At 31.4% G+C, this 14,380-nt stretch overlaps 1 protein-coding gene across 1 annotated transcript in view; it reads right to left on the minus strand.

Moving 5' to 3' along the window:
* Positions 1–14,380, minus strand: part of LOC129229833 (pyruvate dehydrogenase phosphatase regulatory subunit, mitochondrial-like) — a gene marked incomplete at its 5' end in the record, with an annotated part of 96,666 nt that overhangs the window by 56,254 nt on the left and 26,032 nt on the right. Inside the window, 3 exon segments of the mRNA XM_054864207.1 lie at positions 1,238–1,319; positions 4,040–4,121; positions 10,774–10,901. Of these exon segments, the coding sequence (XP_054720182.1) occupies positions 1,238–1,319; positions 4,040–4,121; positions 10,774–10,901 (292 nt within the window).

The following is a 14,380-nucleotide window of genomic DNA, read 5'->3' on the forward strand; positions in this document are numbered from 1 at the left end:
TTTTGGCCGTTAAAATAATTTGTTAAGTCGAGGTTTATTTTCAGTAAATAGGGGTTTTTGCCTTCATTTTAGATGGAGAAAAAGAAAAATTCGCTAAATCGCAAAATTCATTAAATAGAGGTTCGTTAAATCGGGGTCCGAAGGTACTTCCCAAAGCAAAAATTTAATCACACCAGGGGCGTGCACAGAAATTTTGGGGCACATCACAAATGACTTTTCCGGGCTCTCCTCCATATTTTTTACCCCGAGTACCTACATATATTTCACGCCTCATTTCGAAAATCTCGAGTCTCCTTTGAGCTCAGGCCCACAAATGTCGTCGTCCCCCCTGAGCCCCCTGTATTACTTTTTGTTTTATCACGTTTCAATGCCAAATCATGTTTCCATCATTGTCGCTATTGTTTGACATTTTAACCTATTAATGGACACCCAGCTCCTAACACTGCTTAAAAGCTCTAATCATTGTTATCTTCAGCATCATTTTTATTCACATAGAGAATATGCACATATGTCAGAGCTCTTGTTACCTTACTATTTGAAACAACAAAGTACATCACCCTATTTGGGGTACTTTTGAATTCCTGAAAACGAATGGAACGCTCTAATGTTTTTGTGATTTAAACGGATAACTCAACACATAAACTCGTTTTTATGAGTCAAAAGAGAATTAAAAAGTTACTTCAAATACATGTTTTAACATTACGGACATACTTTTCAAAAATAGGAAAATTATAGAGAATTCAAATTTAGAATTCTGATATATAATTGGAATACAATGAAATCTGTGACAATTTTCAAATCACTATCACGGTATTTCCAAAATTAAATTGCTAGATACTGAAACGTCTGTATAGTTGAGGAAACCTAACTATACAGCGTTGTAATGCTATAATTAGGTTCTGCATAGCCTTCAAAATTTTTTTTTAAATTAATTTAGCTAAGACTTGAGAATCCCCCCCCCCCCCTCCATTTGGGCCAAGAATGGGAGACTTCGTAACTATTGGTTGGGTCAGTGACTTATTATTATAATTTTTTAAACTTCTATCCCTGAACCAAATAATTTACTGTTTTTATCATCCATAGATTTTTGGGGGTTCCTTATATTTCATAATAAAGTGGACACAACAGAATCACAATTCCAGGGAAAAAAATAGACTAAAAGTCATTTAGAAACAAGCTCTTCAATTCCAGGCAGGGGGCACATTTTTCTTAAAATTAAGAGCACAGACAAACTTACTTCAAGACCATCAGGCTTCACAAAAGGATGATACTTCAAAATATCCTTTGGATCTAGAACTTCGAACTTCAAATTATGGACACTAAAAGAAGATAGACGAATGACATAAACTAATGCAGGAATATTAACAGAATCCTCACCTACCCATCTTACATTGTCTACTGTTAATGTCTCCCTAGACTGAATAAGAAGTATACCGTAAAGAAAATTATTATTATGAGTTATGACAAAATAATGTCAAAAATGATTTGGACGTTGATATCAATAATATTTGCAGTTCTGGCATTATCCTTTGAATATTAATATTTTGGAACACACTATGGATAAGCTACTCATTTTGCTTTACTTTCACATTAATATACTATATTGTTTTATTACTATCAACCATATCATAGGATTTTGGGAAAGTAACAAGGAAAATTTAAGCAATATTCCTCTCACTACATAAGATGCATCTTAGTTATTAGTGTAAGTCATGGCCAACTTAAACAGAAGAATTTGCCTATAACATTCATATATTCATTATATCTTCAGCAAATTGAAAATTTTATACAAGATCTACACTTCAAAGAACAATTTAATCATGAGGCAGTGTTCTTAAATTAACAAAAGTAATTAGTTGTAAAGAGTTTAATTAAATTTTCAACAATGGTTTAGAAAATATATTTAAATGAAAATAAAACTTGTTTGACAAAAAGATAGAAAATTTGTAAACCTTTCAAAACTCTAATAAAATGAACTAAGAATGTTGGGTTCATGAAAAGTGACATATTTTACAGCTTTGGTAAATAATGCAATCTGCTCAAGACTGGAATAGGAATTACAGTAAAAGACCGTTATAGCGCACACCTTGGGACCAGAGCTTTTGCATTATACAGGTTTTTGCGTTATATACATCATTTTGCAAACTTTGAAACTAATATTCAGAATATATCTATTAAAAAGTACTTCAGAGTGAATTTTATCTGCAATGGGTATTAAAGCACTAACATTACAATTATTCATTCACAAACAAATATGCTTCAAAATTAAAAAAAAAGTGAAATATCCTACACTTCTGCTAGCTTCATGTTTTGCATAACAGCTGCATCTTCAAGAGCTATCTGGTATTTTCTGCTTACTATGAATACTAATTTTCATTTAAAAGATTTAAATTAAGATGGAAAGATGAAAAACTTCCAAAATTTAATTTGCCTAACAATTTTTATGTTTGCAAAGCAAAACAGAGGGATTTTTTAAACTTCAAAACCTATTGTTTACTTCTGAAAAGTTGTGTGGTTTATAGAGAATTGCGTTATATAAGTCGGCGTTATAAAGGTATTCTACAGTATAATTTATTTAACAGAACAGCAATGCTTTTTCTTTTAAGTTTATCAGAAACAATGTTAAGGTTGGTTGAAAAAAAAAATCAACTAACACTCAAACTATCAAATAAAGATCTTTTTAGTTCACTTTTCAAACTTGAGCTTCTCTAAAGATACTGCCATTATGGCTGTAAATAAGATAAAGTCGTCTAAACATCACACACACACACATTCCAGTCCTTTCATTCATAAATTCATTCAACGTGCTTTTTTTCAGATGGTTTTTGAAATTACGAAAAAAATTAAAAGAAGTTTTTAATTGCCATCAGAAATCTGATTTCATTTCCTTACAAATTAAGGTTCTTTTATTATTTGAGAAGGAATGCTATACACAACTACTCTGTATTTACCAGTCAGCCTATTTCTAAGCCAACTTAAATAAAAATAAATAGAATAAAAAAAATTTCAGCTATTTCAAAACAAGTCAATAACCAGTACTATTTCAGTTCATTACAGAAGTCAAAACAAGTAATGGTGTAATGAATGCATGTTTATGTTTTAAAAATAAATCTGAATAGTAAATACAGAATTAATCGACATTGTGAGTCTAAAGAAGGTTTAATTATATCACATATCTAACATTTCACAAAGTATAACAATGTATCTCATAATTATCAGAAAAATATCAGCATTTGAGAAGCAAAATAGCTGAAGATTTTTAACAGAGCTGTGGAAAATCAATCGAAGTTAACCTGAGAATTCAAATCATGAAAGTTATGCAGAAGAAAATGATGTGAAGGATCTCTTGACTATTTTTAAAATTTTATTATATTTTACAATGATAAAAGCAGGACAAAAACAATAAAAGCAGCATTTTACAACAATAAAGGGTAAGTTGTAATTCTAGCAACATTATTTCCTGTGCGAATATATTTTTATTGTTAAAATTAATTTGCATTCATATACATTTCAACCTAGTAATTTTACTACATAAAATTACTTTATATGATCATTTAATACCAAACCCACATATTATTTCCAATTGCCATACGTAAAGAAGAAAAGGGAAGCATTCCCAGTAATAATTCAGCCTAACAAGTTAATGCTATTCAATGTCACTAAACAGAAGCATAAGTGAAAACAATACTAAGATATGCTTGATATTTTTGGCAAAATTATAGCCAGTTTTACAGCACAAATGAATGTGTTTCTACTTAATTTGCAACTATTTAAGAATTAATAATAGTTATGTTTTTAATTCACTATTTTTTCTCATTTTGTAAATAAATTTCATTCTAATTATTATTGCAGGACAGTAATTACTATTTCCTTCTTCATAATTTCTTATGTTTGATTATCTGTGGAGAATGAGGAATAATGAATCAAAAAAATAAATAAATTTTCAAATTAATTACAAATAAAACGCTATAACATATATTTTACAAATGAGTTCAACAACTATAACAGGTATGTTTTAGAGTTATTTAAAATCACTTACCTTGCTTCAGAAGCTAGTCTTCGCAACTCAATCATTCTTTCTTTCGTTCTTGCGACATTTATAGAACCAGTTTCTACATATCCTATATAAAATACAACATTTCCTTTAGTAAGTAAAACATTTAGAAAACATTCAAAAACTAAAACTAAAGGCCCGGGACTTGGTGGGAGGGGCGGGGGGGGGGGGCGATACTGACACGAAAAAAAAGAAGAAAAGAAAGAGAAAAAATGAAAGAAAAAGTAGAAAGAAAGAAAAATAGAAAAACAGAAGAAAAGAAAACAATTATGCAAAAAAAAAAAAGCTGAATAAACAAAAACTTAAGTGCATGCAAATGAATGTAAGTGCTCGCCTGATGCTAGAAAATGAACAAATGTTCTGTACTCACTAATGATGAGAACAGCGAAAGTGTGTGGTGATATAAATGGTGATTGTTCTGTGCATGCAACCTTTTGTATATATATCTGTACAATGTACAATACATTTACCCCCCCCCCCTTCCTAAACGAGCTGATGTATGCAATCACATGACTTCCTTTTACTCCGAGTTAATGTCATTTCCCCATTACTGGCAATTTTAATGTGATTCAATAGTTTACTCTCTAAACATCACCAACAGTGGCCAAACTGAAACAGATTTTAAAAAAGAAAAAAAAATTAAAAAGCGCCAAATTTGTCTCCAAATTGGCGACCAAAAGACTGGTGATATATTGCCAAGCGTCCAACAAATTATAACAACACTTGAGTTTACATCGAAATTAACAATGATTTCCCCCGAAAAAGGGCAAAAGACCCCTTTAGAAACACCCAAATGCAACCAAATGGGGAGGTGCACAACTAGACCCCACTAGGAATCTATGTACCAAAGTTCAACTTTCTAGGATATGCTGTTCCTGAGTTATGCGACATACATTCGCACGTAAGCACATACATACATACGTACATACCGACTTCACGAGAAAATTTGTTGTAATTAACTCGGGAATCATCATTACGGATATTTCATGTGTCTATACGTTCTTAGGCACTTATCCACGTCTGGTCGAGTCAGAAAAAAACTCAATATCAATTCGGGGGTGAGTAAAATGGAAATTAAAGTCGATTTTTGAGTGAAAATATTTTTGCAAATACACTACTTCCTTTTTTTGTAAAAGGTAGTAAAAAGAATGATCATAAGAAAGTATGAGAGGGTGTTAAATTGAGAATTGCGAATAGTAGGGCGAAGTAGCCATATTTCATCCCCCTTAAGCTTTTTGGTCTCTGATTAGCATACACAACAGTCAATCAACCCAAAAAAAAATTATATACCACCACCAACTAAGCCTACACATGGTATTTGAGCTTAAATACATTAAAAGCAATTTTTTCCGTTAAAAAAAAAAAGTCATTTTACCAGATTTTTAAATAGTTGTCCTATTTTTGTCCCTCCTCTAATAATTTCTAAAAGAGGTAATAATGGGTTTAAAACCTGGTAATAATAAAAAAATAATTGACAAATGGTCGTGTATTGCAACAGGCAACTAGTCTCGAAGTTTTAGCACTGGAAAACAAGCTTTCAATAAACTTGAACTTCCTATGATTTCGCAAAATGAAAAAGTAAGGAAGGTTGCTTTGAAATATGTTCAATATTGTGAATGTGCATAGTTTCAATGTATGAAAATTTGGTTTAGAAGTTGGAAGTTCTGTGCAGTATTCCTAAAATAAAATTATGATAGTTTGTAAAATATAATCTTTTGGTATTTACTGTTGTGGCACTTAAATAGAGTTAATTGTTTCTAGTAAGCAGTTTTGATTTTTTTCCTTTCTTTCTTTTTTCTCTCTCTTTCTTTCCGTCTTTTTTCTTTCATCTTTTTATTTGGGGGGGGGGGAGCAAAGTTGGGCCTGGTGATAAAACTGACTAGGGGTTTGCCTTGGCTGTATGCGGTCCTGAATTTCTGGCTGACTATTCAATGGCAGAAGCCATACAGGATGGAAGCAAGAATTCATACAAATGCAAAAAATAAATACTATTTGGCACCACTTTTTCTTCTTCTCATTTTTCTTTCTTTTTTTTGGAGTACCAGAATCAGTGGGAACAACACCAATTGTACTTATTCAAGAGCTATGCATGTGCTTGGTAAATAATGAAATAGTTTTGAATCAATACAGTAAAACCTCGCTACAACGCTATCCGATACAACGATAAATCCCTCTACAACGATAATATTTCGTGGTCCCGGTGAACTCGCATAGGAATTAATGTTATCCTCCTCTCAATATTGCAATATTCTCTACAGCAATAAACCTCTGTAAAGCGATGTTTTTTTAAGTTTTCAACCCCTCTTTATTACGATAATTTGGTTTTCAAGTACAGTAAAATCATGAAAGTAACCCCTCCTATTTTCAAAAAAAAAAAAAAAACTTAAAACTTTATTTTTTCTTTAAAAATGGTTAGCTCCAAGTTTCGCGCTACATTTTAAACAATGCGTTTCCAAAATGGCGTCACGCTGGAGATAGTTCATTTTCACAAGTCAAAACAAAAATGCACCTTCCAAAATAAATAAAACAGCAGTACAATCGTATAAATTTCTTTTGCAACACATATGAACAAAAAGAAAAGGCGCCCTTGTATCAAAAGGCGTCTAGACCAAAGGAGTAAAGAGCTGAAACTGTCCCCCCCCCCCCCCGAAATTCTTCTTTTATTTTGTTTAAACCACAGTGTTTTTTTTTTTTTCTTTTTTGGGAAAAGAAAACATGCACATAAAGAGGGAAACTAAACATCTAAAAATGCTTGCCAAGTAAAAAAACAGAAAATGTTCAATTTTTTTTTTTTTTTTTGAGTGAGTGGCAAATGAAGATGATCCAAAAAGGTGTAACATTCCCGTCTGATTGCGTCATCACTGTCACATGATCGACGAAAACGAAAGATTTGATTTTATTCACTAGTGTATTTTTCCCTAAGATGGCAGGGAGAAAGCAAATTTCATTTCAAGATAAACTCAACGTCATCAGCGATATTGATGAAGGAATGAAGCAGGTTGACGCAGTTAAGAAATATGGATTATCTCAATCTACAGTTGCAACGTTCCTCAAGAAGAGGAAACATATTGAAGATGCTGTGAGATCAAATTCAGTTAATCCCAAGCGAAAACGACTAAAAGTCGCGACTAATGAAAACACTGATGCTGCCGTCCTGAAGTGGTTTCAAGAGATGAGGGCAACAAATATCCCAATAAATGGAATCTCTGCGGACATTTTTTTCAAGTCTTCCATCCACAAACGAGGATCATTTTCGTGCTTTGGACTCAATGTATACCTTGTTGGTTGACTTAACAGTCAAAAAAGCGGCCAAACAAACAAAAATATTGGATGTTTTTTGATAAAAACGGATTTGAGATATGTTTACGAGCTTATTCTCGGAATTTATTTCAATTGATAGTAATATTTAATCATAATTAACACCTTGCCAATAAATGTATTACAAATATACTATATATAAAAACATTTACACCTAGGTAATGCATATACTATAACATTTAATTAAAAAGAACCTATTGTATTATCAAAATATATAGGCCCTCGATATAACAATATATCCCTCTACAACAATATATTTCTTTGGTCCCCAAAATATCGTTATAGCGAGGTTTTACTGTATTAATAAAACTGATTAGCTTCTAAGCCAGGCCATAAGATTCCTAAAGGGTTAGATTCCCTCCTAGAAGGCCCCCGTACCAGTTACCTCTCTGACTTCACCAATTTTATTCGACACTAAAAGTGCAAGGTTGACATCAGAGGAAAATCTTAAGGGGAAAGTCCTCAGAATACAGAATTTATTACCAATTAAGAAAGCAATTTTTGACAAAGGAAGGTACTAGACATTTCATTTTTTTTAATTATAGAAGTAATAAAAATGTATGCAGTACAACCTCATTTATCCAGAGTAACTGGAACCAAAGGTAATTCTGATAGTCGAAATTCTGGGTAATATAGGTAATAAGCAAAACAAATACTTCAATAAGCAGATGTACCTTTTGCTGAATTTTAAAAGACAAGATGTACCTATATAAATAAATCACTGAATATATATGTATGTATGTTCTTTATACAAATTCAGTTTAGGTCGGAACTCGACCAAATTTGGCACAGAGGTACTTGGGCACCTGAGAAGGAATGTGGAGGGGCTTTCAAGTTGCCAAAAAAAGAACCAAACTGTTTGAATTTTAATTTTAGGGCCGAAAAATGGCATTAAATGGCTCTTCCAACCCGAAATAATTCTGCCGTGTGCAGGTAAAGGGCAGTAACTGCAAATTTTTCATTTTTTTTGCATTTTTGTCATCTATTGTACGTTATTTTTACTGTACAAGCTCGCTTATTTGGTTTTCGCTGAAAAAACAGCGCGAAAAAGACGTCTCATTTCAACATTCCCCTATTATTTGTATTGAATCCAAAACGCGTTTTTTCAAATATCTCGAAAACTTATTTCTGCAGATACTGCCGTTTACCTGCACACGGCAGAATTATCCAATCAGTTCGAATTTTTAGTTCCACTCAAAAGCCCACGAAAAATACCCCTGAAATTGACTTAATTCCATCAAATTTTTAAAAAAAGGCTGTAAAATCACCGTGAAAAAATTTAAAAGCATTTTAAAGCCTAATGAAACAGAGTTTCATATCATAAAATTATCGTTTACGCGATCTCATTTTAAATTAGCGTGCTTCCAGTAGAAGATAATCAGGAAGGTCACGTTTAATTTATTCAGGAACTTTTGATTTGCCGTTTTCTTTCTTTAAGAATGATTATTTTGACATGAAATTTTACAGTATTTTTTTTTTCTCCAATTAAAGCCTGATTGTTGAACATGCGTCACTTGACTTAACTTTTCTTTTCAAGGTAGATCATGCAAAACTGGGCAATGCAGCTAGTAAACAATAAAACAGATTCATGAACCTGGATTAATATATTTACAATTGATCATACGTTATAGAAAAGGTTTAGATACATCTTGCTACACCTTCATGCAACAGGAACACAAAATGACAGCAAAAGTGTTGCCAAACAAGAAATAGGAAATTTAAAGAGAATTATGATGCAAAATAACGTTGAACTATCTGATAAATAATTATGAGATATCAAGGTAGTGAGAGAGGTATATTTTAACACCTCTTAGTACAGCAAAATACAATGCTTTGTAACCAAGTTACATAGGATTGTTTCACACAAACACTATTCAAAACCAGGGTTCGAAAATATTATACTTTCTAAAATATCCGATATTTTGATATATATCGGATACTTTGATATCTACCCGATATTTTCAATCAGCACAAACCAGTCTTCAAAATAGTAAATGAATCCTCAAATCACTCTTTATTTTCTTACATTGTTATTACAATATGTAGGCTTAAAATTAATAATTTTCATTATTTACAAATACAAATGTGACGACCAGAAACAGGCTCTGGGCTCAGCTAGGCTGGTCCTAGTAAGTTTATAAGTCCCCAATGAAGATCAATGGTCCTCTTACAGCTATCCACCCCCCTGCTCATTACCATCTCTTCCGGTAAGCTGTTCCAAGTGCCCACGACCCTATTAAAGAAGTAATTGTTCCTAATTTCCAGGTTAGCCTGAGTTTTGAATAGCTTAAAACAATATCCCCTTGTCTTGCTTTCCGTGAGAAAATTTAACCCACTAAAATCTTTCATTTTGATAAATTTAAACAACTGAATCATCTCCCCTCTGGCTCTCCTTTGCTCCAGGCTATACATACAGTAAAACCTGTGAAGTTGACCACCTGTCTAAGTTGACCACTTTTTTCAGGCATGGAATTAGCCCTTATCATATAAATCAACCACTGTAAGTTGACCACCTGTTTAAGTTGACCACTAAAGTAGTTCACTGTACAGTGAAACCTGTGTAAGTTGATCACTTGCAGTGCACTACTTTAGTGGTCAACTTAGAGAGGTTGATTTATATGATAAGGGCTAATTCCGTGACTGAAAAAAGCGGTCAACTTAGACAGGTGGTCAACTTCACAGGTTTTACTGTATTGAGAATTGTCTGTTATCATAGTCTAAATCTGAAAGTCCTCTTACTAGTCCAGTAACCTTTCTTTGAACCCTTTCCAACACAGAAATATCTTTCCTGAGAGAGGATAGGGAGATATTATATCTAATATTTTATTTATATGTTTTATCAATTTTAATGAACTTCATTTAGTATAGCTGTTGTACTTATTTTTCTTCTGTCAGTTACTTTTACAGTCATATGATTCAGAAATAAAAAATATGCTTTAGTCGGTGCACAGTCATTAAACCCTTTCTTTTTTTCTGACCAACATTTAATATTTAATGAGGCAGTTTTAATATGAATTAAAATTGTTGCATTACTAATCATTTTATAAATATAAAATAAAAAAGGAATATTATATTACTTTATTACATCAATGATGTATAAATACATCATAAAAAACATACTAGCACATAACTTTTTGATTATTTTTAATAATAAATAAATAATAGTACAATGATTAACATATTTTTTGTATTGAAAATACCACAGTTGAAAAATAAATATGGAAAATATTATGGTATTATCAAAATAAATATCGGAAATACATCATGATATATATCAGCGAACCCTGATTCAAAAGATAAAAACAATTCTGGTTCTTGTTTGATTTGAAGAAAATATGTTTGGTGATTACCAATAAGATAAGAACATAATTTTCACCAGAAAAAATAAGGATTTTACATACCCACATCATGGCCTTCATTTGAAAGCTGCTTATATAACTGAGAGCTATATGCAGTGATCCTTCCTTCAGAAGTAGAATGAAAGTGACCAACTATGCCACAACTTCTCCAGGAAACACCACTTCCAATCCTACGGGATACAAAATCCTTACAATAAATTTTCTTAAAACCAATGTTCCTTCCAATTAAGAGGGTAAACCAGTTTAGGTGCTTGAAATTTCGGTACTTTTCGCACTTTTTTTTTTTTAAACAGGAAAGAAATAATCAAAAAAATTTTTTAACTTGAAGGATATTTTATTCATCTTTTGAAGTACACCTTGTAATTTTTTGAAGTCATTTCCGCCAGAATTAGTGGAGTTGGAAGCTGCTGTCCATAGGCCATCATCATCAGAGCTTGTTGCTGGTATGCATTACCAAAGCCAATTTTTGCCTATAATCATTACAATTTTTCTTTCTCGTAAACAACATATTTCCCTAGAATATGAACCTAATTGTGATCAAAAAAGTTGAAAACTGAATGTTCTTGAGGTGTTTGGTTACAGGGCAGTTCTCAAAAGGTGGGAACAAAAAGTTAACTTTGAGCAATTAAATTTTTTTTCAAATTTGACATCAATTTTGTTTTTATTTTATAGTATGCATACCTAGAACATAATACAGCAGTACCTCTTGTAGAGACACCTCCAAATAAGGGACACCTCTGTTTAAGGAACTTTTTTTCTGGTCCCAGTCCCTTTAAATTGGGACCTCCATGTATTTGCCTCTGAATAAGGGGAACTCTATTTAAGGGACAGTTGCAGAGAAAACTAAACAACAATTAATGTATAAATGTATCATACAAAGTATTGAATTTACTGGAATTTTAGAATCTAAAATACAACTGATGAAAGTTTGACACAAACGATTACAAATATGATGTATTGTGAAATTCTTCCTAAAATTTACATGTGTGTTTTCTCCTCTTAGTATTTTTTTTTTTTTTTTCAAGCAGGCTCACAGCCTAAGGATAATCAACCGCCCATGAATTGCTTTGCATAAAAAACTTGAAATGGGAACAAGGATCGAAATTTATGTCATATTAAATTTTAAATTTCATGAAATCGAACAAGTTCATGTACATTCATGTTCAATCATAGAATTACTTCAAAATAATTCATACATGTTACAAAACTCTACTATTGCTTTTATATAATAAAACTGTATTTATTAAAAAATTTTGAAAAAAAAAAATTAGAACCGACTTCAAAATTGCTCTAAAAAGTGAAGAATAATTTTATTCTTTAAACACCATCGATAATACTTTTAAATACAATTTTTGAAGTTGGCGCAAAAATGATAGACAAAATCATTTACAACCATAACTTGGCTCAACTATAAATTTAAACAGGCCCAGTTTCTTCTCTAGCTTATACATTATGCATTGATGACAGCATATTTTTGTAACGTAGTAACGATATAAATGTTTTGTAACTAACTTTGGATGTTTTCTGAAAAAAATATGAACGAAGCATGGTTATACTGGATTTTACTTTTTGTTTTTGCGCCAACTTCACAAATTGTATTTAAAAGTATTATCGATGGTGTTTAAAGAATAAAATTATTTTTCACTTTTTAGAGCAATTTTAAAGTCGGTTCTTTTTTTTTTTTTTTTTCAAAATTTTATTTCATTCTTTTTAGTGTAAATATTTCAGATATAGTAAGAGTTACCATCTCGAAACTTGATCTTATTTTTTTCATAAAAATGCTCCATACTAAAAAAAAAAAATTAAACATGCCTTTAAACTTTAGGCGACTGCCACTAAAAATTTACCCTTGTTCCTCTCTGGAATTCATTTGTATGCTAATTTAATTATAACCATTTAAATATAATGTTTTCCCTAATTAATTTACATTTCACAGCATACAAGTTGCTTGTAATGCAACCATGTATCTCCTTACTTAGCCCAGATCATCTGTTTTTGGCATAGTTGATAACAATAAAAATACTAAACTATAGTTGAGGCAAACTTAACCTGGTAGCATTGTGAAGGTCAAAGCAGATCTTAATCACAGCATTATCTCGCTTCCAGATTAGGTTTACCCCCACTATAAAGCAGTGACACTGAAGAAACTTGATGCTTGCTTCGGAGAAGCCTTCATTCAAACTTATCATTACAATTACTATTAATGTTACTGTCGTATGGCACCAAACTTTTACAACAATGGGTTATATATTTAATCATTTAATAGGGAAATTGCATGAAATTTACTGTTTTTTGTCCAGAACTTTTTTTCTATAGAACAAATATGGCCAAACAAAGTAATGGGACCTAAGTTGAACCATCCCCTATCCATTAAAAAAAAATCATCAAAATCGGTTCACTAGGTGAGACGTTGTGAGTGGACAAAAAAAAAAAAAAACATACATACGGTATGAACTGATAACCGCCTCCTTTTTGAAGTCAGTTAAAAAGAACAACATTTGAAATTTAATTACTTTTTATTTTAATTCAGTATAATTCATTTTTAGCATTTTATCTTAAATACTAATACAGTACAAAATTATACTGAGTTAATATATTGCATGCATCATTTCATACCTCCGAAGAATTAAATAACCTCTATTAGAATTAAACCTCTCTTAATTAGAATTAAACCTCTATTTAAGGGACGAAATTTCCGTTCCCTTCAGTGTCCCTTATTGAGAGGTTCTACTGTATATCAACATGAAAAGACAGCAGGTATTTGTAAAAATTGTTAATTAGCAAATTAAATCATCAGTCTGTAGGTAATAGATTTTGGACATCATTATAATGTAAGTTTCACCATTTTTGAGAATTATAAATCTGACTTTAAACTTTCCCCCAATGAAAATTTTATTTATTATTTTTTGAATTTTGCAACTTAATAATAAAGAGGATTAATGAAGTACTTGAATGGCTGTACATACTAGTCTTTACATAATAAAATTTTGGAATGATTTTGAAGAAGTTGATGAGAGACAGAGATAAAAAACAGCTTTATGGAAATAACTAGACAAACTCGCAGTTTGATTTATTGAGACAAATAAATATGGCATATACATTTTTAAAGGAAAAATAAACATAATTTGCTTTAAGAAATAAATATTTTTACACAAAAAGTGAACATATAAACACAAATGTTTTAAAAGCACTAAATTTGCAAAACAAGAAAGAATGCAGACATGTGTTTCTGTGTTACAGGGAACCTCTTTTTCAATGGCACAAGCTTGCGAATGAAGAGGTATCAAACAAAAGGTGTTGTCATTTTTATTTTATTTTTTTACATTGAAAAAGCAATTCCCTTCAATACTGAAACACATGGCTGAAAATTTTGCAAATCCTGTCCTTTTCTAATGCTGCTGCTGTTAAAATTTTAGGGTTGTAATCAAAATTTTACTTGAAAAGTCACTTTAGTAACCTGCAATTAAAAGAAAAGTCGCCTAAATAGTCTCCTCAGAGAAACAGTTAAATTGCATTTTGAATCGGTGAAGTTGCTTTTACCAACAATCTTTTTTTAAATTTGCTAACTCTAAAACTACATTGCATGACACAACCACACAATACAACATCTTAAAACATATACATCTAGTAAATACAAGAAAATCAAAAC

This window comes from Uloborus diversus, chromosome 9 (assembly GCF_026930045.1).
Source record: "Uloborus diversus isolate 005 chromosome 9, Udiv.v.3.1, whole genome shotgun sequence".
NCBI lineage: Eukaryota > Metazoa > Arthropoda > Arachnida > Araneae > Uloboridae > Uloborus > Uloborus diversus.